Source organism: Equus quagga, chromosome 17 (assembly GCF_021613505.1).
Source record: "Equus quagga isolate Etosha38 chromosome 17, UCLA_HA_Equagga_1.0, whole genome shotgun sequence".
Taxonomy (NCBI): Eukaryota; Metazoa; Chordata; class Mammalia; order Perissodactyla; family Equidae; genus Equus; species Equus quagga.
The window spans coordinates 34,140,850-34,162,008 of NC_060283.1; the positions used below are offsets into that span (position 1 = coordinate 34,140,850).

General features: G+C 49.0%; 1 protein-coding gene across 13 annotated transcripts in view; it reads left to right on the forward strand.

Moving 5' to 3' along the window:
• HDAC4 (histone deacetylase 4) overlaps positions 1 to 21,159 on the forward strand; it is a 291,136-nt gene that overhangs the window by 92,208 nt on the left and 177,769 nt on the right. For 8 of the 13 annotated variants that reach the window (XM_046642734.1, XM_046642737.1, XM_046642736.1 and 5 more), the window contains exon 2: positions 19,464 to 19,535. In XM_046642734.1, coding sequence (XP_046498690.1) covers positions 19,464 to 19,535 — 72 coding nt within the window. Of the gene's footprint in view, positions 1 to 7,614; positions 7,786 to 8,191; positions 8,819 to 19,463; positions 19,536 to 21,159 lie in introns of those variants that run through there. The other 5 variants (XM_046642744.1, XM_046642742.1, XM_046642739.1 and 2 more) reach the window with 4 other exon arrangements.

The window sequence follows — 21,159 nt, forward strand, 5'->3', positions numbered from 1 at the left end:
CATTCTTTAATGCAGGAATTCATGCCGTAGCTGTGCATCACTTAATGATGACGTTCCATTCTGAGAAGGGCACTCGGGGATTTTGCTGTTGCGTGAATGTCAGAGAGTGTCCTCACACAAACCTAGACGGTATAGCCTACTACACACCAAGGGCCACATGGTACTAATCTTATGGGACCACATCCTATATATGGTCCATTGTGACCAAAACATTGTTGTGCTCCCTGTGACTGTAGATCTGTGTTGGACCAGCCTTTCTCTTTTATCTTTTTTTGTTTTTTTTGAGGAAGATTAGCCCTGAGCTAACTGCTCCCAATCCTCCTCTTTTTGCTGAGGAAGACTGGCCCTGAGCTAACATCCATGCCCATTTTCCTCAACTTTACATGTGGGATACCTACCACAGCATGGCTTTTGCCAATCGGTGCCATGTCCACACCCGGGATCCAAACTGGCAAACCCCAGGCTGCCAAGAAGCAGAATGTGCTGCGTACTTAACTGCTGCGCCCCTGGGCCAGCCCCTCCTTTATCTTGTTTTCCTTTTTGTGCTACACTCAATGTAGTTATCTAGATCTATCATCCAATTCATTATTTCTGTCTTAGCTGTATCTAATCTGCTATTTTCAATTCTAAAAAGTTCTTTTTCACAACTTTCCATTTCTCTTTTTCTAGGGTTCCTGTCTTTTATAATTGTTTCTTTCCTTCATTTAACTTCTTACTTTTTAAACACATGCATGTTTTGTAGTCTTTTCCATATTGTTTTATTCTTTGTAGGTATTTTGGAGTTGTTTCTCTGTTTTGTTGTCTGACTGATTCTAGCGTAGTGGATTGCTTCCATGTACCATTTGTGGCTTTCTGTTTTCCTTGTTAACTCCTCATCAGCAGAAGGGTGTTTCCCTCCTCCCCCGCCCCCTCCTCACCTGGTTCTTCCTCCTTTGGGTGTCTCCGTGCCCCGGATGGTGGCTATAGCCCTGGAAAGCCATTTGTCTTTGCTTTCCTGGGGCTCCAGGGCTTTCCAGGCTCTGGACTAGTTTCTGCCTCACTTCCTAGACCTAGGATTTCAGAACTGCTCAAGTCCTGTGACTCTGGAGGCCACACCCATGTGGGCGCAGGCTTGGGGCTTCGGCTTCTCTGAGGAGCCTCTTCTAGCCACCCTCTCCTGCCTCCTTGGCTGGGGGTGGAGTTGTCCAGCCCCATTGGCATAGACCTGGTGGCCCTTCTGGAGTTCCATCCTTATGCAGGGCTCTCAGTTCCAGCTCTCTGTTGGGCCAAGCTCATGGCCACCACTCCCGCCCGCCCCTGGGGCCAGTTCTGATCACCCTGGGATGGCAGCTGGATCTGAGTGCACTTGCTCAGAGTACTCTCTTTGCTTTTCCCTCCTGGTAGCTGGGATCTTCTCTTTCTTTAAGCTCAACTCTGTATATAATATTAGGGCAGGATTTAATGTATCTTATACTGACTATTTCTATGTTCTTGAAGTAGGGGGTGAGGGGTCCTTACTGATTAGGTCTATCAAGATAGGTTCAGGTACCTGAAGTTGAGATTGACTCTGTTTAACTCTGTGTTCTGGACACTAGTAGGACCTGTGTTTTCCAAGGTGTGAGTTTGGTTTTGCCACCAGTGTCCCTGTAACTCAGAGTGTCAGCCAACAGCTCAGAGTCCCCCACTGTTACCTTCCGCTTCCTCTTCTCTTGTGGATGAATCGAAGGCTTGCCTTCTTCCTAATTGTGTGGATATTTTAATGCTGGATCAGTCAGAACCGAGTACCCACCTAAGGGAGCTCATTTTAACTAGCGATTGCCTTCATGCCCACATGTCGGACATAATCTGTCTCTACAGGTATAAAACTCAAAGAAATTGCTTACAGATTAAGAAAGGCTGTTTTTTGTTTTGTTTTGGTGTAGTTTCTACAGATTTCCTTTGCCTCACAATTCTGCTCATTGTTGGCAAACTAACATAGTGGTACGGGATTTTTCATCTGCGTTGAATGTTGAATAATATAAAATGGATCTATTCCAAGAATTATAATATCTTGTGAGATGATGAAGACATGTCACCAATTCATGTATCTATAAAGGAGGTAAACTCTGGGCATAGAAGTGTGTGTCAGGCCCCCGCTCTGCCCCAGGCCCCGCTGGGCAGTGCACAGCGGGCAGCTTAGCCAGGGGAGCCTCCAGCCTCCTAGGCCAGTGGGCCCTTCTTCAGGAACCAAGGGCAAGCAGAGTGTTACCTGGTGGTTTGCTTGTAGAGAACAATCTGGATGGTAACAATGGGCATGTACTTGTAGGGGGGAGCAGGAGAGAAATGATTTTATTTCTACTTTTTCTTAATTCAAAAATTACTCCATTACAAAACATAGAAGTCAGGCCAGCCCTGTGGCTGAGTGGTTAAGTTCGTGTGCTCCACTTCAGTGGCCTGAGGTTCACTGGTTTGGATCCTGGGCACAGACCTAGCACCACTTATCAGGCCATGTTGACATGGCGTCCCACGTAGAAGAACTAGGACAACTTACAGCTAGGATATACAGCTATGTACTGGGGCTTTGAGGAGAAGGAAAAAAGAGGAAGATCGGCAACAGATGTTAGCTCAGAGCCAATCTTCCTCACCAAAATAAAAGAAAGAAAAAAGAAGCGATTATAGTCTAAAAATTTGGGTATATATGTTCTTAGAACTGTGAAGCTTTCAAAATTTGGAAAGTTTGTTTTTAGAAGCCATTTTTAACGTACTGGCTATTTGGACATAGTCTGCCTCTTTCTGGTTTGGCGTGGGGCCATGTCTGTCCTCTGGAGGAGGAACAGGGAGGGAGTGGCAGTCAGGCCCATCGGTCTGTCCATCTGACAGGAAGACTCCCCTGGGACATCAGGGCTCTGGCAAGCGAAAGCTTCCTTGCTGTTCTGTGCTTTCCCTTGTGTCTTGTGATTTTCCTCTTTAGTTATTTCTGAAACCTTGGAAATTAGCAACCTGCTGGTGGAAGTGAACGTCGGAGGACCGGCTCCCACTGTGTTAGTTCCCGTGGCACGTGATGCTGCTGTTTGTGCGCAGGTCCTATGAGCTGGGTGTCAGGCCGGTGGCTTATGCGGCGGCCTAATCTATTCCTCTCACCTGGAGGTGAAGAGTATCATTTCACCCATTTTGCAGATGTGGAAAATGAGGCGAAGACTGGCCTTGTCGTTTGTGTGAGGTCGAGGGCCCCTGGGAGCGGGTCTGGACTTTGGTGCCAGGCACCCAGCTCTGCATTCGCAGCCAGAACCTCAGTGCCACCTGCCGCAGGTGCCCGGGACTGCTCAGTAGTCGTGCGGAAACCACAGACTGAAAAATATAAAAAGGACAGAGATCCATATCCTGTCACCGACAGCAGCATAGTTAACATCTAAGAGCAAATTGCTGCTCCTGTCAGTAGCTCTATTTTTAGAAGATTAAAATAGAACACGATTCAGTGTAATCACTGTATTTTTAGAAAGTGAAGTTTGTGGTGTATAAAAACGGTTACAAAAGGAATAATGATAAGGTTTAGTTCGTCTTGATTTGGGGGAAGTTGTATCTGTAGGGTGTATCCATATTGTGTGTAACAAAAATGTAACAGTGTTTCCACAGATTGCACGCCAGCTTTTCAGAGGACCCAGAAAAGCTCATTTTCTTGGAGGGAGGGTGTGCTGTGGTATTCTTGAATCAAATAAGAAGATGCAATTATCTTGAATGCACATTTACACCTTTGAATAGCTGGCAGCCTTGTGCAGTGGGGAGAGCATTTTCTAGGCTTTCTCTAGGGAGGTGCCTGTGAGCGCATAAACCAGGAGACAGTGTGTGGGTCACACTGTGGTCGTAGCTGCACACGACCTCCCTGGGGGACTGGAAATCTCCGTAAATCAGCTAAAAGGCTAACAGCTGGGGCATTTGGGAGGCGTAATTTGTGTGTCCTCCTCTTGTTTTTATAAAAATTATGTTTTAAAAACTTTGGAAAATTTAAAAAACAATGTGCTGTATATTATTAGGTCGTACAAAAATTAAGGAAAAGAAAACTTCCTGCAGTGGTTTACAGCTTAGGACACAGAAACCAGTCCTCTTGAAAGACCCTCCCTCGCTCTCCCGTCAGCCCTCGGCCTGGTGCTCGTGTGAGCACATGTGAGCTCAGGACTACAGAAGGACCAGGTGGCTTTGAGGAGGCCCTTTTGTGTGCCCGCTGGAGGTGGAGGGTACCACACGGGCAGAGGAAGGCCTTTACCCAGTCCCAGATCCCGCAGCTTCCCCTGGCGTCATTCACGAGACAATCTTCTGTTGTCTTCCTTTTGCTGCGAGCCCTAACAGCAGGGCCCTCCTGGAACGTGACAGTCCGGGGTCAGGCTGTGGAAAATGGTCTTTCCATCCAGTGTACCGGCAGCTAGGTGGAGCGTGGCAGCTTCCAGGGAGGAAGGTCCTTTCCTAGACGCTCAAGGGCTGGATCCCTTGAGATCCACTTCTGAGAAAGGTTGAGATGTCAGGAGAGCTGAACGTCAGGTGTCACTGCTGAGAGGAGCACTGAAACCATTGGGACTTCTGGATGCTTCCACTCAGTGGCCTGCAACTTGGAACAGTATTGTGATTGTGAACCTACTGCTCTTGCCCCAATGTGAGCTTCTAGAGGGAGTCTCAAGCCCATGGCAGCCCCAAGCCTCAGACGGGGACAGGTAGCCCTGACTGGGCCATGGGAATGGTGGGCAGTTCTCGAGTCACATGGACATGAGTTTCTGGTCACATTGGCACTGTCTGCAAGTCGCTGTCACCCCCACTGGTTCCGGCAAGGGAGTGCAGGGTCTCTGGATGCGTCTCCGGGGCTGGAGGCTGCGTGCTGAGGATGAAATGGTGCTATTACCTGGTCGTCTCCTCTGAGGCCTGTGTCTCTTGAGGGCGGACGCTGTGCCTCAGTCAGCACGGGCCTCCCAGCACCTGATGCCGTGTCTGGAGCACTCAGCTCCTGACAGTGTTTGTCAGAGAAATGGAATTAAACCAGTGTGCTTTATTTACCCAGAGAACATCTGTGCGTCACAATGGGAAACGTGTAGCGACTTCACAGGGTGACAGGTGCTGCAGGCTGCCCAGGGAGATGCTCCGGAGGCTCAGCAGCAGCGCACCCCGAGGCCATGCCCCCAGCCCAGGGCCGTGTTCTGAAGCACAGAGCTCCCGCTGGGTGCCGTGCTTCAGTGGCGGAAGCTCGTCTGTAGTGGGGCAAGAGAAACGAAACCGCTAGGAAGCGCCCAGCCGGATAAATGACGCATACTTCACCACTTGTGTCTATTTTACTCACTCTCTTTCCTGACACACGATTTCTGGGTGGAGTGTGTATCATTTAACGTTAAACCACCTCCCACTATTTTTTTTTCCCCAACAACTCAGCTAAAGAAATTAATAAATATTTCAGAAGATGCTGCTGGGTCTCTGGATGGTGGGAGGTAGGACAGCAGTCAAAACAATGCTGTTAGGGTTGGGGGAGCAGCATTAGGACTTACAGACTGGCAGCATGAGTGGAATAGTCTAGACGAAAATATATATTAACGTGAATTTTGAACCATTGACACAAATCCTGATCATTTTGGTGTTTTGTTGGGGGTTTTTTTGGTGAGAAAGTCATAAAGTAACTATCAGAGGAAGTTTTGAAGTTCTGTCTGCTCTTCAAAAGGACGAGTAGGTCTCTTAGAATTAACAAGGTCAGTAAAATGTGCCTTCTTGGTTTCCACCATTCTCCCCCAAGCATAATACCACCTGTCAATCTTTTGTTGTCTTTGCACCTTAGCAAATGGCTTTGCCTTGCAACACCCAAATCTAGCCCATCCAAAGTCCTGATGGATCAATATAGGTCCCAAATCGGACCACTTCTCCCAGCTCCGTGGCAACCCCCTCCTCTGAGCCCTGGGCCCGAAATCGCCCTGCTCTCATTCCTGCTTCCAATGACCCTCTGCTCCCTGGCCCTGGTGGACATTCCACACGGCACTGAAATGAGCCTTTAAGGCAAAAGACAGAACTCAAGTCTCCCAGTGGCCTTCAGGACCCGTGGCCTGGCCCTGGCGCCTCCCTGACCCCATCTCCTCCCGCTCTGCCCTGGTTCCTCGGCTCTGCTGCGTGGAGCCCACCAGGCTTGATTCACCGCAGGCCTAAACTTCTACTCGCTCGTCTAGGATGCCCTTCCCTGGGGGAGTTTACACGGCGCCTTCTCACGTGTCATTTAGGTGTCTCCTCAAATGTCACCACCTCACAAGGGCCTTTTTTGGTCACTTTATGTACAGGAACGACCCCCAATCACATTCTACCCATGTGATTTTTGTTTCCAGCACATGATGCCACGTGATCTCTTGTGCGTGTGTCATTTCCTCTTCATGTGTGGAAGGTTGGGGTGCATGGACTCAATATTGTTGAAGGCTGTATCCCTTCACACGTTAGAACACGGCAATGACAATTGCTCAATAGCTAGCTCAGTGAAATTTGTTGAATGAATGAATGAATGAATGAATGATGTGGTATGGACCCTGTAGCTTGACTGGGTAAGTGTGGAGAGACAGAATTGCGGTTGGTTCTGACCTTGATCAAGATGACCTTCATGCTCTCTCTGTCTCTCTCAGTTTCATCGTCTTTAAAATGGGGCAGTAATAGTATTTATGCCATTCGTTTCCCTGTGAGGACTGAATGAGCTAATGTGCATGAAACAGTCCGACGAGTGTCTGACTCATCATTAGTGCCCGATATAAGTGGGCTGTTATTTCTAATTTAGAATGTAGACTTTATTGCATTGTTGTTTAGTTCTGGCAAGATCTGGCGAGCATAATAGTTTAGAAAGATGAAATATGCTTTTAGTGAATTGAAGTAAATATTGTTCTGAAGAGTACTCGGGGAGAAAGTCCTTCAACCCAGGGTGCCTGTTGGCCGTCACTACAGCACGCTGTCAGCAGACATTTGCCAAGCGGACCACCAGGGCCGCGTGTCCCTTGGGCAGCTGCACTGGGGGTCAGGCCGGCTCCTCCCGGCCCCTACATGCCTAGCGTGGTGGAGCATTACCTGAGTCTGCCAGGTGCTGACACTTCTGAAACGTTGCATTAAGGAAGCAGGGCAAAGAATCCTTTTTCTCTAAGAACGGGAAATGCTTTAAAGGCCAGTGTTGCTGGAGAAAGGGGGAGCCAGGCCCCCGGCTCTGTTTTCCATCTTGCCCAGGCCTCCTGGGGCGCATTCCCCCTTAAACGCGATCCAGCCGTGGACTTAGCGCAGGTAGCTGCGCAGACTTTCTCTAAACAGCCATTTTTGGTTTATTGTTCTGAGTTAGTGACTCATTACTCGTTAGCTGCTTATTAATATGTACCTATTTTCTGGCTTCCTGTCACTTAACCACAAACACCTTTCAGCTAAATTTTAATGCTCAGCATTGTGGAAAGTGTTCTGGGAGGATGCTCATCCATCAAGTGGTTTTAGTTGCTGACTCACATTTTCAGGAGACGATTTGGCCTGAGTCAGATTTGGCCTGACGTGGGACCACACATACGTCCCGTGTTCTGGCAGGACTGTGAGTTGGCGTCACTCAAGTGTGGGAGGAACATACTTTGTGCTCTGTTCTCGAGGAGGTGTTTTATTTACTCCCTCCATCAGTCTACATCTCCACTTAACAGATGAGGAGCCTGAGTCTGAGTTAAGTAACGTGATTACTAGTGAACCTGTACATGGGTGGAAGCCAGCCTGTCTGACCCCAGGTCCCAGGGGGCCGCGCGACCTCCAGGACACAGCCTCCTCCCTCGCAGGAGTCGCTCTGTCCAGGTGAGGGCTTGAATTCAGGTAGGAATTTTGTTCATTAGGCTGCTTGGCAGTTAAGAGGCATTAGTCCAGAAAATCAGACGCCTGCAGAAAAACCGCCCTGATGGAGACACTTAGAAAGTTTGCCTTCGGGTTTTCACAGACGCGCAGGTCGGTCTGAGCAGTGGGAGAAAGTGTGGTTATGCACCAGACATAGCAGAGCTAATTTCCAGTCTGCTGATAACTACCTTACTTTTTGTCCTTACTAACTTCATCCAAGGGAACCCATCCAGAAAACTTTCGTGTTAGTCATCGAGATACGTACGAATTTGCTGTGTGTTCTTTGCGGTGGCCCCGTGTCAATTCTGTTGGGTATTATTTCTTATACAGACTCTGAGAAATCTGCTCATCTTACTTCCGAGGTTATTTTCCCCTCCTCCGCCTCTAGGACTCTACAGACAGCTTGGGAATGACTCAGCCGGTTGCATCCTCCCCACAGGGCAGATGGACATCCTCTCCGGAGCAGAGACGGATCTGTTTTCAAAGGCAGGCTGGGACATTTTCTCCTGATCTTCTAAATCACTTATTAACGGTTGAGCTGGGCTGTGCTGCTCGGTGGGGAGCAGCTGAGAGCTGTCCATCTTGGTGTTGTCTCACTTAGGGAGCAAGGAGAAGGACCAGACCAGTCCCTGGAGAAGTGTCTGAAAGATTCCCTGAGAAGCTCCCTCCAGGAAACGTCCCCTCCAGCCAGAGAGAACGGAGTGCGGCTTCATCTGACCTTCCAGAACGCGGCTGCCCGGACTCCAGCAGCACCCACCCGCAAAGCTGTTCTCTTTGACTCGCTCCCTCGTGTCCCTTCTCTGTCACTCGCTTGGTCAGCGTTGTCCAGCTGTGTGCTTGGGCCAGGACTCTGTGGGGACAGGACAGGCCCCACTCTGCCCTCGGGGGGCTCATGACTGTGCGCGGTCTGCATTATCCGTATTCCTCCTTGCAGCTGGTGGTCAGGGCTCGCCGTAGTTCCTTCCTCCTGCCCAAAGCTCTCTGGTTTTGTGGATCGTATCTCAAACAGGTGTAGGTGAGGCAGCAGTTTTCCACTTTTGAATTTTCCCAAAGAAAACTCCCGAGTCCTGGGCTGTGACTCTTCCTTCCCTGTTTTCTTTTCTCTTAGCTTCAGCCATCCTGCTTGGTGTCCAGCGTCTGGGGCCGAGGCCATTTGCACGCTTGGGCCTGTTTGCCCTTCATGAATTCAGGTGTTAGAAAGTAAGCCTTGGTCGGGGTGCAAGAGAAGCAGGGCAGGGCCTGGGGGGTCCACCGGCCAGCGTCACGTAGACCCCGTGTCGGGGTGCAGAGCAGGCCAAGGCCCTGCCCACACGAGCTGAGTTCAGCTGGACTTAGGCAGGGCCCCGTGTCCTGTTCATCGTCACATCTCAGCTGCCCAGGACCTGTTTGCTGCGTGGAATGTTAACTGGGACCGTTTGCTTGCTTGCACAGCTAGGGCTGGTAATAACCTGAAGATTGTTACGACTATTAGTGAGACAACTAGTTAGACTGATGATCGAACAGATGTTAAGGAGGACAAGTGCTATGGAATAGGAAATGAGGGCTTGTCTTTATTCTTGGCATCGCTTGAAAAGTTTTATTATGAAAAATTTCACACACGTAGGAAAAAAGAGAGACGTTAGTTCATATAGTGGTCCCCCTGTGCCCATCTCCAGCCGTGAAAATCCTGAGCTTTTGCACCATTCCCACTTCATTGGTCCCCCTTCTCTACCTTAATTCCTGGAGCATTTAAAACAAATTCCAGATGCCACAGCATTTTCCCATAAATACTTCTTTGTGGTTCTAACGGATACATTTCCATTATCACACTCAACAAAGTGAATAAATAATTCCCAAATATCATCTTATACGCAAGCTCTGTTCAATTTTTACTGGTTGTCTTAAAAAATGTCTTTTGACAATTGTCTATTCCAGTCAGGATGCAGACGTGACTGACTGACATGTCTGAGATCTCTAACCTGTAGCAGGTCACCCCGTCCCCGTGAAGGAGCTGGGCCACTTGTCCTGGAGTTTTCCCGCCTGCACATCGTAGCCCCCTGGTCTCCCTTGAACATGTCCCTTTAAACTCATATTTCCTATAACCGGCAGCTAGAGCTAGTTTTGATTTTTAGAGGAAGACAAGAATACTCCATAGATTAGCCTTGACGTTTTAAAAGTCTGCCTGATTTTCCTGAAGGAAAAAATATTGCTTAGAAACAAGAATATATCTTCCATTTTCATTTTCTGTAATAAATACACATAAACTGTGTGGGACGTGCCTCAGGAATTCACAGCACTTACCTCATTAAAGTTTAATTCATATTAATGGGCAGACACAAGCTTTATTACAGAACTTTGGTATTTTTCAATAATTTGCACGCGAAGAAAAGAAACATTTAATGGATTGGGACTCTGGAGGCTGGCAGCAGAGCTCACCCAGGGAGGTGCCCGTTTGGTTGGCCTGAGTCTATGGAGCGTCAGGGCAGGTGCGGTCTGAGCTGGGCCCAGGGCACTGCTGGAGGTGGGCTGTCAGGGAGGGAGGACGAGGGCTGGGTGAGATGGAGGAGAGGGATTGGGGGGGGGGGGGGGCCCAGAGGGATGGAGGGGCATTCAGCAGAGGAGGCTGGGAGCAGAGAGGAAGGAGATGGGATAGGAGGGGCAAGTTCTGCTTGCAGTGGGAGTTGGAGACCCCTCTGAGCCGTTCAGGTCAAGGGAAGGGGGAATTGAGTGTTTTGCTGACCTGATGAATCATTTCCATGTATGAGCTGACATTTCTGTGTACTGAGTCCCCTTTTATCATTTAAATGAATAAGGGGATCAAATTTCCAGTAAAACGGGTCCATAGGTTACTCAGGTTAGGGGCAGGAATTGTCACTTCACGTTGACATCCTGGGAAGGCATGCTGGCTGCTGAATCCGGACAGACACGCCCGCAATTCCACCCTGACTTGCACGCTATGTGAGGGGGGCTGTGCATAATCGTGCATCCCACCAGGCCCTCCAGAAGATGGGGCAGTGTTCAGCGGGGGAGCCTCTGCCCGCAGTGCTTTCTCACAGACACCTGCCGTGTGCTGTTGGCCCGGAGGCTGTCTTCCTGAGACCAGGCCTGCAAGCAGACAGGCTTCCCTTCCATCTTCATTCAGGTCACAGACAGTCCTGAATGTCTTTCACTAGAAGAGAGAACCTCATAATTGTTTGTCCTTGTAAAGGCTAATCTGTTTTAAAAAGCTTTTTTCCCGCGTTGAGTTTAATAACAACACACACACACACACACACACATTCCTACTGCACGAATTCTGACTTTTCTCATTAAGTTGAAGTTTAAGGGTACCTGGGGCCTCTGCTGTTCCACATCAGCCCTCGGGCACATACGCATTCAGTATCCCCAACACATCGGTGGGAGGCCGCCTTCACCCTTCTAGAACTGCAGATGGTTCCAGATTTGAAATGACAGGAAGGGCGCGACGCCTCCTTCTCAGCTGAGGCCCCCCCATTCAGAACATAGTGTATCCACCGCGTCTGCTCCATCTCGAGGCCGCCTCCCTTGGCACAGTGCCCAGCCCCCAGTCCAGGAAATGGTGCCATCTCCCCCTCCAGAACCTCCTGCTTGTCACACACGTATGAGGGAGCAATAAGCGGATCCCAGCGGCAGCATGAAAGCCGGCACCAGACACTGGGGCTCACACATTTACTAGGGAGGAACTCATTTCCTTTGCAGACATTCTAGCAAGTTCCCTCTTAGATTAGAGTTCACAGAAGATTAGAGGAGAGGGGGAAGAGGAGGAAGGGGGAGGAATACCATCATTCTTATGACTAGAAATGTGCTGACTACTCGCCAGGCCCTGGATAGCCCTTGAGATGCAGAACCACCTCTCACACCCATCTTCCAAGCAGGCCTGTGGCTGGCCCTGCTTCAGAGAGCCTGAGAAATTCAGACTGAGGGCCAGGCTCACGGCTTGCGTGCAGGCAGAGCTGGCTTGAACCAGGCTGGTGACTTCAGGGCCTTCACACCCCGCTCTCCCCGAGCACCAGCAGCGGTTCTGGTATGGTTCTGGCCTGGCCCTTCCTGTCTGCACCTTGGCTCCTGCCCTCTCCTTTGGGACCCAGACCTAGGCTGCCCTCTGTCTCGGGTGTTCCACGCTGCCTCCCTGAGTGGGTCTGCTCATCTTGTAATAACTCCTGAGAAGTAAGGGAGAAGGAAAGCTCGTGTAATTTTTAAGTGTCTGATGGACAGGATAAAGAGCAGCTTCATGGTGGAGAGACCTAAGGAACACACCTCAGCCAGGCGATCAAGGTCAACATCAACGGTGATGTGTCATCTTGGTGGTCTCTACCCTCAACATGATGTGATGAGAATGGCGCTTCACCTCTGTGGTCTTTCTTCTGAAAACACGCAACCCCGCTCCAATCACAAGAAGAACGTCAGACAGACCGCGATTGCGGGACATCTGACAAAACCCTGACCAATTCTCCTCAAAATGATCCAGGCCATCAAAAACAAGGAAAGTCTGAGGAACTATCACAGCCAAGAGGAGCCTCAGGAGGTGTGACACCTAGATGTCATGTGGATTCCTAGATGGGGTCCTGGGACAGCAAAAGGACATCAGGGAAAACTGGGGAAACCTGAATGAGGTCTGGACTTGAGTTAATGATAACTCAGACGCACCATCCTAATGTAAGATGTCAGTCGGAGGGGAGGCGGGGTGCAGAGTATGCAAGAACTCTCTGTATTATTTTTAATATTTCTGTAAATCCACAACTGTTCTAAAGTAAAAAGTTTGCATAAAAAAATAAGAATGGATACTAAGATTGGCTAGAATAAAGACTTTGAATTATTACTGCCGCCAACACCCGAGATTCCGTTACTGTGTGTCTGAGAACCAGCTCTGTTAAAATGATGACATATGTACACGGCTGTTACATAAAGCGGGTGACATGCAGCTCTGTCACCCCCAGTTCACTTTTTTCATCTACATTAAACAATCCCCACTAAACACATTTGAGAATATTATCTAAGTCTTTTATATTCATGACCACTGATGAAGTGTGAATTAAGACTGAAATGTGGGGATAGGTCTCCAACTCTTTGGAGTCAAAAGTAGAAAAGCTCCTTAGCTGGAATCCTAGCTGGCCTAGCTGGAATCCCTTAATATCTGTATGACTTTATTCTCTGCCTCAAAACTCACTGGACCTGACCAAGTTGGTTTATCGCAGGAATGCAAAGTTGGTTTGACGTGAGAAAAGAAATTTCACCATATTTCCAGATGGAAGGGGAAATTATTTATTAATATGAATTGATACAAGAAAACAATAAAATTTGGCATGCGTATATGACTTGAAAATAGTCTTGGTGGACTAGGAATAGAGGGGAACTTCCTTAACCTAATAAAATTATCTGTCATAAACCCACAGCAAGCCTGATACTTACTGGTGAAACATTGAAAACAGTCCCAGTAAGATCAGAAACAATACAAAGGTGTCCTCTATCCCAGTTTCTATTCAATAATACCATAGGTCCCAGCCAATAGAATAAGGCAAGAAAAAGAAAGAAAACACCTGAGGTCTGGAGGGGAAGACACAAACTGTGATTATCGTAGGTGACAAGATTCTGCATGTAGAAAATTCAGAACAACTTCAGATAAATGATTAGAATGAATATAAGTTTAGCAAGATGCTGGGATACAAAACCAATATATAAAAATTAATTGTATTTCTATGTACCAGCAGACAGAAATCAAAATTTAAAATACCAATTATAACATTTTACTTAAAACATCAAATACCTAGGAATAGATCTACATGTTCAAGAGCTCTACACTCAAGATTCTAAAACTTTCTGAGACAGATGAAATGAAGTGATATTCTAAATTCATGGATTGGAAGACGTAATATTCTTAAGATTCTCTTCTCCCCAAATTCTAGATATAGTGCAGTCCCGGTCAGAGGTTTCTTTTTCTTTTTTTTTGGTGGAACTTGACAAGCTGATTCTAAAATTTGTGTCGTGGAATAAAGGACTAATATTGCCCCAGATAATTCTGAAGAAAAAAGGGATTCTTGCCTTGCTGGATCTAAGAATTACTATAAAGGTGTGGTAGTTAGGACAGTATGATTATTGGCACAGATATAAACAGATTGGCCAGTGGGACAGAGATCAGGCTTGTTGACAGAACTAATGTTGCTGATCAGTGATGAAAGTAAGACATCTTAATAATGGTGATGGGACATTTGGCTGTTCTCGTGGAAAAAGACAGAAAAACAAAAACCCCTGTCTCGTACCGTATACGAAAGTCAATATCAGAGAGAAATGTACACATAAAAGGGAAAACCACAAAACTTTCAGATGACAGTATGGTAAAATACCTTTGCAACCTCCAGGGAGGGAAGAATTTCTTAAATCTGACACAGAAAGTGTAAATAAGCTTTACAAGAAAGATTGATAAATGCGACCTTAAGGAAAGAGAAGGCATAGTCTCTGAGATGATGTCTGCAACATGTCATTGACAGAGGATTCCTGGTCAGAATTTTTAAAGAATTCCTCTGAAGCAGTAAGAAAAAGACAACCCAATTAACAAAAAAATGGACAAAAGACTTGAATTCAGAACAGCCAGTAACCATGTGAAAAGATGCTTGGTGTCATTTGTCATCCGAAAAGGGCAAATTTAACCTCAGTGAGATGCCCCTTCATCCCACTAGGGTAGGCTGGGTAGTGTGGGGGGTGGTTAGGAAACTATTTCCCAATTGTGGGAATCACACAGTTTCTCCCTCCTCCCTTCCCCTCCCCGTCCCCTCCCCTTCTCCTTCCTCCGCTCCTCCTCCCTTCTCTCCCCTCCCCTGCCCTCCCCATCTGTCATTAGGTAACCTGTGTGTGTGTTTTTCATGTCCTATCTTTATTGGTCCAAGAACCGTCATTTCTTGTTGGCAGTAAAATGCAGATCCTCTTTAATTATGTGTTTCAGGGAAGGGCTTGAGCCTTTTCATTCAGTATCTGTAGTTTTTGTTTTGTTTTTTTTTGTCCTATAGATTCTGTGGGAGTTGTCATAGAAATTGCCCAGTGTCTGCATTATGCGAGTACCCACTGGGTGACTGCATGGTCTGACCCCTGACCCTGGTCCGTGCTCTTTGGGATGGGCCGGGGCTGGCTGCTGCGTAGGTCTTCATTGTGGGGCCTCCCTGGGCCTGTGGCTCTCTACCTGCCTGATTTTCCAGCGAGTTCTGCAGAAGACCTTGTGGGCCTGAAAAGTGAAGGAGGGCATAAATTATAATGGTGATGTGCCTTCATTTCTTTTTTTTCCCCCTTTTCTTCTCTTTTTCCTGTTGTTGTCTCTTCTTTTCCTCCTTTCTTCCCTCTATCTTAATCGTGATTAGGGCACATTCCTGAGGCCAGGGGGAATTCGGCCTTTGTGATTTGAAGCCCTGGGTTGAATGGCACTGGTCTTGGTGAGTAACCTTTTGCCCCAGGTCCAGTTCAGGCTTGTGACTGGTCTCTGTGACACAGAAGTGGGGTGTAGGGGCACTCACTGCATGGCCTTGGGCGCAGCGCTCAGGCGGGGGGACGGCCGGGCAGGTTGGAAGGTCCCTGCGGCTCTGAAGACCATGATTCTAGTTAGCTACACCTCCCGCATATCACACGGTGGAATCCTGCAAGCCAGCTGTGTCCATCGGGAGGACACTGAATTACAGCGAACCATGACATTTAAGCTGGATCCTATAATACCGAAACTGACCGTGCTGTTCCTTTGCAAGCGTGATTCAGTCAGCTCCATTTGAGTGTGCGACTGTGTTCTGTGTGCACACTCGTGGTGAGTCACATGGTGGAGGAGACACGGAGGACACTCGTGCTCCCAGCTTCCCCTCTTCTGCATGTGGGGCTCATCTTCTACTCCCTGAGCTAATTCAAACACCATTTGAGGACATGAAGTACCATGGTCCCACCAGTGGGGTTCCACAGTGAGATCCTCAGGTGGAGATGGCTCAGGAAGGAAGCCTGCTTGCAGCTGGTGTTCAGTGTTCCATGGCCCGAGGGGAAGTGGTACTTTGACTCCCTTCTTCCCTGTCTCCTTGCATGTAAGTGTTTAGTTTCCTACCACTGCTTTCTCCCCAGTATTAGAAATTTCAACAAAGAGGCAGGTAAATGTGGAAATTACGCTCCTCATTACTCATTTCCTGTTAGCTCACTCTGGAATGTGGTGTCTCAAGTAATAGAATATCAAGAAGCAGTTGTGCGTAGTTTCACAGGTCAGAGTGTTGTCTTCTTGGGCACGGCCACATACTCCACGTATGTTTAGATACGGCTCTGGTACCCGTGATGCAGAGCGATGATGCTGCTTTACTCCGTCGGCGTGGCCAACTTTCTTGTCTGTGTACTTTCGCATCGGTGCTGCCCGTCACCCACACACACAGGGTCCCGCTGCAGGGGTCATGGGGAGTTGGCGCATCTTTTCTCGGTAATTAGATTTGAATCCTCAGAGGCTAGAGGAGGGCCCTGCATGCCTCTCTGCTCCCAGTGGCCCCAAGCCTGGGTCTTTGTCCTGTGATGTTGGGGTCCTCACCACATGCCCAGGGCTGTACATTCAAGACTTGAGGTCTGGGCACCCGAACCAGCTAACGCTAGGCCTCCGGAGCCAGTATTAGGAGATACTGATGCCTGTCTGGATACCCAGGAACCCGTTCCTTTCTCTGTGCACCACCTCCCTGCATCTGGTCTGTGCTTGGTGACTGTGCCATTGCTTGCTTCTGCCCAGAGACACCTCCCAGGCACTGGGGCACTGCCCAGCTCTGTGGGGCAGGGCCTGCCCATTGCTGTTCCATCAGCACTGTTCTGTGAAAATACCTTGTAGTTTTTGGCTTCTGTAACCCTCTTTCCTAATGAGGAATGCGGCGTCTGCTTATGGTGTCTGGGTGAATGGTGATTTGCAGAGGAGCCAGGAGAGAGAACAGCACAGGGCTGCTGGTGATGTTTCCAGCTATCGAGGGCTCATGCTGCTTCCTGCTTTGCGCTGGAAATGTTGCGTGACAGGCCGATGTCCATGATGGCTCCTCTGCAGTACATATGTATTCAGAGACCCTCCTGCTGTTTTCAGACAGTTTCACATGGTGGCCCTTCTCTGGAGAGGCGAGGCGCTTAATATTAACCTAATGCAAGTCAGAGTGGTTTTCACTCCAGATCTTTCTAAGTCTGACATCATTCCACAAGGATGTGAAACTGTCAGGGTCAGGATTTAAATTTACAGGGTGCCGTGCCAGCCAGCCCAGCAGTGTCCCTCTCACTGAACCGGGTGGGGCCTGTCAAGCTTTAGGCTTATATATGGAATCCATCATGCTCTTATCAAACGACCTTTTCTGGTGTGCCAGCTAGTTCATACACACGATTAATTTACTTCTGATGACTAGCTGGGACTTAACCCCAGTCTAAGTGCCCAGAAATTTCGTGTGAGCTGACTCAGCTGAGCCATACATTGATTTAAAACACATGGGCCATACTTATGAATACACTGATACCACATATCCGTAACTTACACTCTGAGTTGATTGCACTGAGATTTGATGCATCTTCCTGCTTTAGCGTGGGTCAAAGTAGAATATATTATGCACCATTTGTGCACATGGCTTTGGAGTAATTAGCCCTGCAGGGCTGGGGGCAGACGTAAGCAGCTCACTCCCAAACTCGAGAAAAGGTCACTGCGTGAGCTGGGATGCTGGCCCCGGGCTGCCTCTAACTGCCACTGGAAGCTGGACTTGCCTCATTTGCAAAACGAGGACACTGCGCTGGCTTCAGGGTTCCTAAACTGTTTCTGCCTCTAGAGCTTTCACTCAGATGGAATCTGAAGGTGGACATTGAGGAGGTGACAGTGGAAGAGGGCAGTTCAGGGGACATGTATTGGCTAGTGGGAGCCACAAAGAACGCTCCAGTCCCCACGGATCCCCAGATCCCAGTGACGAGCCGCGGACAGGACCGCTTTCTGAGCACCGTGCTCCTGACGCCAGCCCAGGGTAGAACGGCAAGCTAGATCAGGGTTTTCAAGAGCACCTTCTGGTGTTTCTGAAAGTGTTTACAATGGGACTAGAATTTTATAAAATGTGGACATGCTTCTCTGAATTGTTTATAAAGGAAATAAGTTCCATGTGTTCATTTTCAGGAAGAAAGGTTTATAAGAACTTCCCACCCGTGTCTCGAGGTCTCTTTCTGGGTGGCAGTGAAGGTGCTGCTGCGACACGGGTGGGACTTGCCGTTCAGGGTCCAGGCGTCTTGCGGGGCCGTGTTCCTGAGCAAAACCATCGGTGCTGATGGTTGGGGTGATTGTTTGCTTCCCAGATAGAGCTCGGGCCTGTTGCTCCTCTCCTGACTCTGGGGCCTGGGCTGTCTCAGCCCCCAGTGCCTCGCATCTTCTTAAAGCTGTTTAACGTCTTAAAGTTGCCAGCGTCGGGGAGAACGTTGCTGGTGTGGGCGAGGGGACTCCAGGCACTGGTGTTTGGTCCTCTGGGCTGCCCTGGAGCACCCTTGCTGCGGGCGGCAGGCCTGGGCAGCTCCGTCCCTCTCCCCTGGGTGCGGTGAGCGTGGCTCACGCAGGCCTCCGTGGCAGGCACCTCAGAAGGCCTCATGTCTCCCTCCTTTCCTCGGGCGGGTTCAGATCTCAGAGCGCACTTTTTGATCTCTTCGGGGTTTCGGATTTTGCATGTCTCCAAAGACACTAGGGGCTGTGTAACACGAAATTTGCAGGCTGTGCAAGGTAATATCCATTTAGGGTAAAAAGCAAGCTTTTGTTACAAAGTCAGTGGACCTGATGTTATTTGTTTTTGTCGTGATTTGAGAGTCTGGCTAAGGGAGCTGATGGCTGCTTTGTGACACTAGTGCTTTCCCCCGAAATCAGTAATGAGGATGACCGCCACGTCAGCATCAGTGAGGACGTGCCTGTTACTGCAGGCTGTGTTACACCGCTTGTCAGAAGCTAATTTTAAAAGAAAAGTGTGATTCCTGGAAGTTTCGCCAGAGTTTTCTTTCTCCGCTGCCTGAGAGAATGTGGAGGATCTGGGCAGTCTGCATGCAGCGCGCTCCAGGTGTAGGTGTGGCTGGGAGCCAGTTCCGGCTCTGCAGTCAGTCTGAGTACAAGCTAAAAGTGGACTCAAAAGACGTGATTCCTTCGCTTGTAAATACCTGGCCAAGTATTTCCCTAAAAGCGTATTTGTGAGTCGTAGTCCGTTTCCTTGGCTGTCCTGCAAGCACGCCCCACAGCTGTTGGCACTGGGCTCCCGGGGCTGTGTTTCTGTTAGCACCCAGGCCTTGGGTCCGTATCTGGGAGGAGGCTGAGTGGCTCTTCTGCTTTTATTATCTTAATGTTTGTGGGCTGTGCAGAAAAGCTGACTTCTGATAAACACAAGTAGGTATAATGTGGTTGCTGAACTGAAGTAAACCAACGAGGCTGAGCCAGATGCCCTCAGCCCAGAAGTCTGTGTGGCCTATTTCAGTAGAGGACTGTTTTGGTTATTCTATGCAAAGGGGCTTTCGTTTTCTGATTCAGCAAGTAAAAATAACCTGTGATGGAATTAAAACCGTTCTCCTTTAAAAGTAAGGACGCGTCCATTTCCATTGTTTGCAAGGAGTCGCTCCTTGAAGACTCTGAGTATGCAGTATTTTCACTGAAATGCGAGCAGCCTCTGAAGCCACATATTTTCTCTGTCCTCCAGATGGACTTTCTGGCCGAGACCAGCCAGTGGAGCTGCTGAACCCTGCCCGCGTGAACCACATGCCCAGCACAGGTAAGTCAGCGCGCCCAGCCCTGGTGAGGCCGGGCTCCCCTGAGGGGCACTTTGAGGCTCCACTTCACTGGGGGAGTATGGAGAGAAAGGGGGTGTGTTATCAGATCCGTTGAAGTCAGGTGCTCTTTTCCTGGGGCATCTGTTTTGGAAATGAAATGGGCCTGGGCTTGATGCTATTTAAGTTTCGGAGAAACGCACATCCTTTCTGTCATGAGCTCTAGAGTGTGTGTTCTTCCAGGAGTGCAAGTTGCTCATGGGAGGTAGAACCCCAGGCCCTGATCTGCGTGAGAGCCTGTGGGCAAGGGTGCTGAGCTGGACCAGAAGCTCCACACCGTGGTGTGGCCGGGCTGCTAGCTAGCCGTGGGACCCCGGGCAGGTCACACTTTGTCCATGGGGCAGGCATTTCATTGGTGAAGTGAGTCAATGAGATTGGCTTGTAAGCACCTTTACATTCTTTAATTAACAAAAAAAGCATCCACTGTGATTATAAATCTCTCATTCTATCTGTAATATTTCCAAATATTATGCTTTAAGCAATGTCTTCCAAATCTGTGTGGCCGTGGAAACTTTTTTTTCCTTTTCTGTAAAACATCTCACCTCCTGCTGTCTAGTGTCCTCCAGGATTTCAACCCAGAGTACTGTTCCTCACAGGCCACTGGGCCTTCTGAGAATAAAACGACGCTCCTAAAGGCCTGGGGTGTAAAGGAACTGTTGTCACTGCTCCACATGGATTCTTCAGCCGGCGTTTTGAGGGCAGCTCTGCTGGACCCTTGCCTTCTCCGGGCCCTGAGGCCTCCGTCTCTGTGGTTTTTGCTCTGCGGCACCTCCTGGACCCTAGCCTTCCTGTGGCCTGCTACACTCGCTCATTCTGTGGGCAGGGCTGGCCGGGACAGGGGGGTTCACCTACCCCAGCCTCCGCCCTGGCCCCGTCAAACCTCCCCACTGCCTCACCTTCCCCAACCCCTTCCAAAGAAGTGGGAGCTGGAAGTGAGTCTTGAGGTGTCAAAGAAGAGATTTCTTTCTTTGCATAGTGATTCTCTGAGGGCTGCCAAGGATCGGTTCTGGCCTTTCCCCAAACACAATGGCCCCCTTGTTCCCCTGCAGTGCTCCTAGAAGGCGCTCCGTGTCCCTGGGGCTGGGCCCTGGCCCCCCGCAGGGATGCCCACAGTCTCCCTTCTCTCTCCTACCGTCACACTGCTTCTTCACCCTCCACTCCCACCCATCAAGAGGAGACTCTTTACCCCAGGACACTGGGGCCCATGGAGGGGGCTTTAAAATAGTAGATGAAGATGCTCAATTTTTCCTTCTGGCCCATGTAAAGTACACAGTGCTGGTTTGCATTTTCTCTGGAGTTCATTTTGCCAGTGTTATTTTTTGCCTACACACTGAGTCCTTGTGTAGCTGGGCATTTTAAGACAATTTCCTGGTGCTCACCCAGGTGTAGGGTGGGGAGGGATGTTCAGAAAGCTTGATCGGCCGTGGAAAGGTGGGAAATGTGTGTCGTTTTCCAGTGAACCCTGGAGAGGTGGGCTTCACATTAGTTTTCTGGATTGGGAAGCTCACCCTGCCTGTTGAGACTTATGTGGACTCCTGGTTTAGCATAAAGACAAACCATGGACTTCAG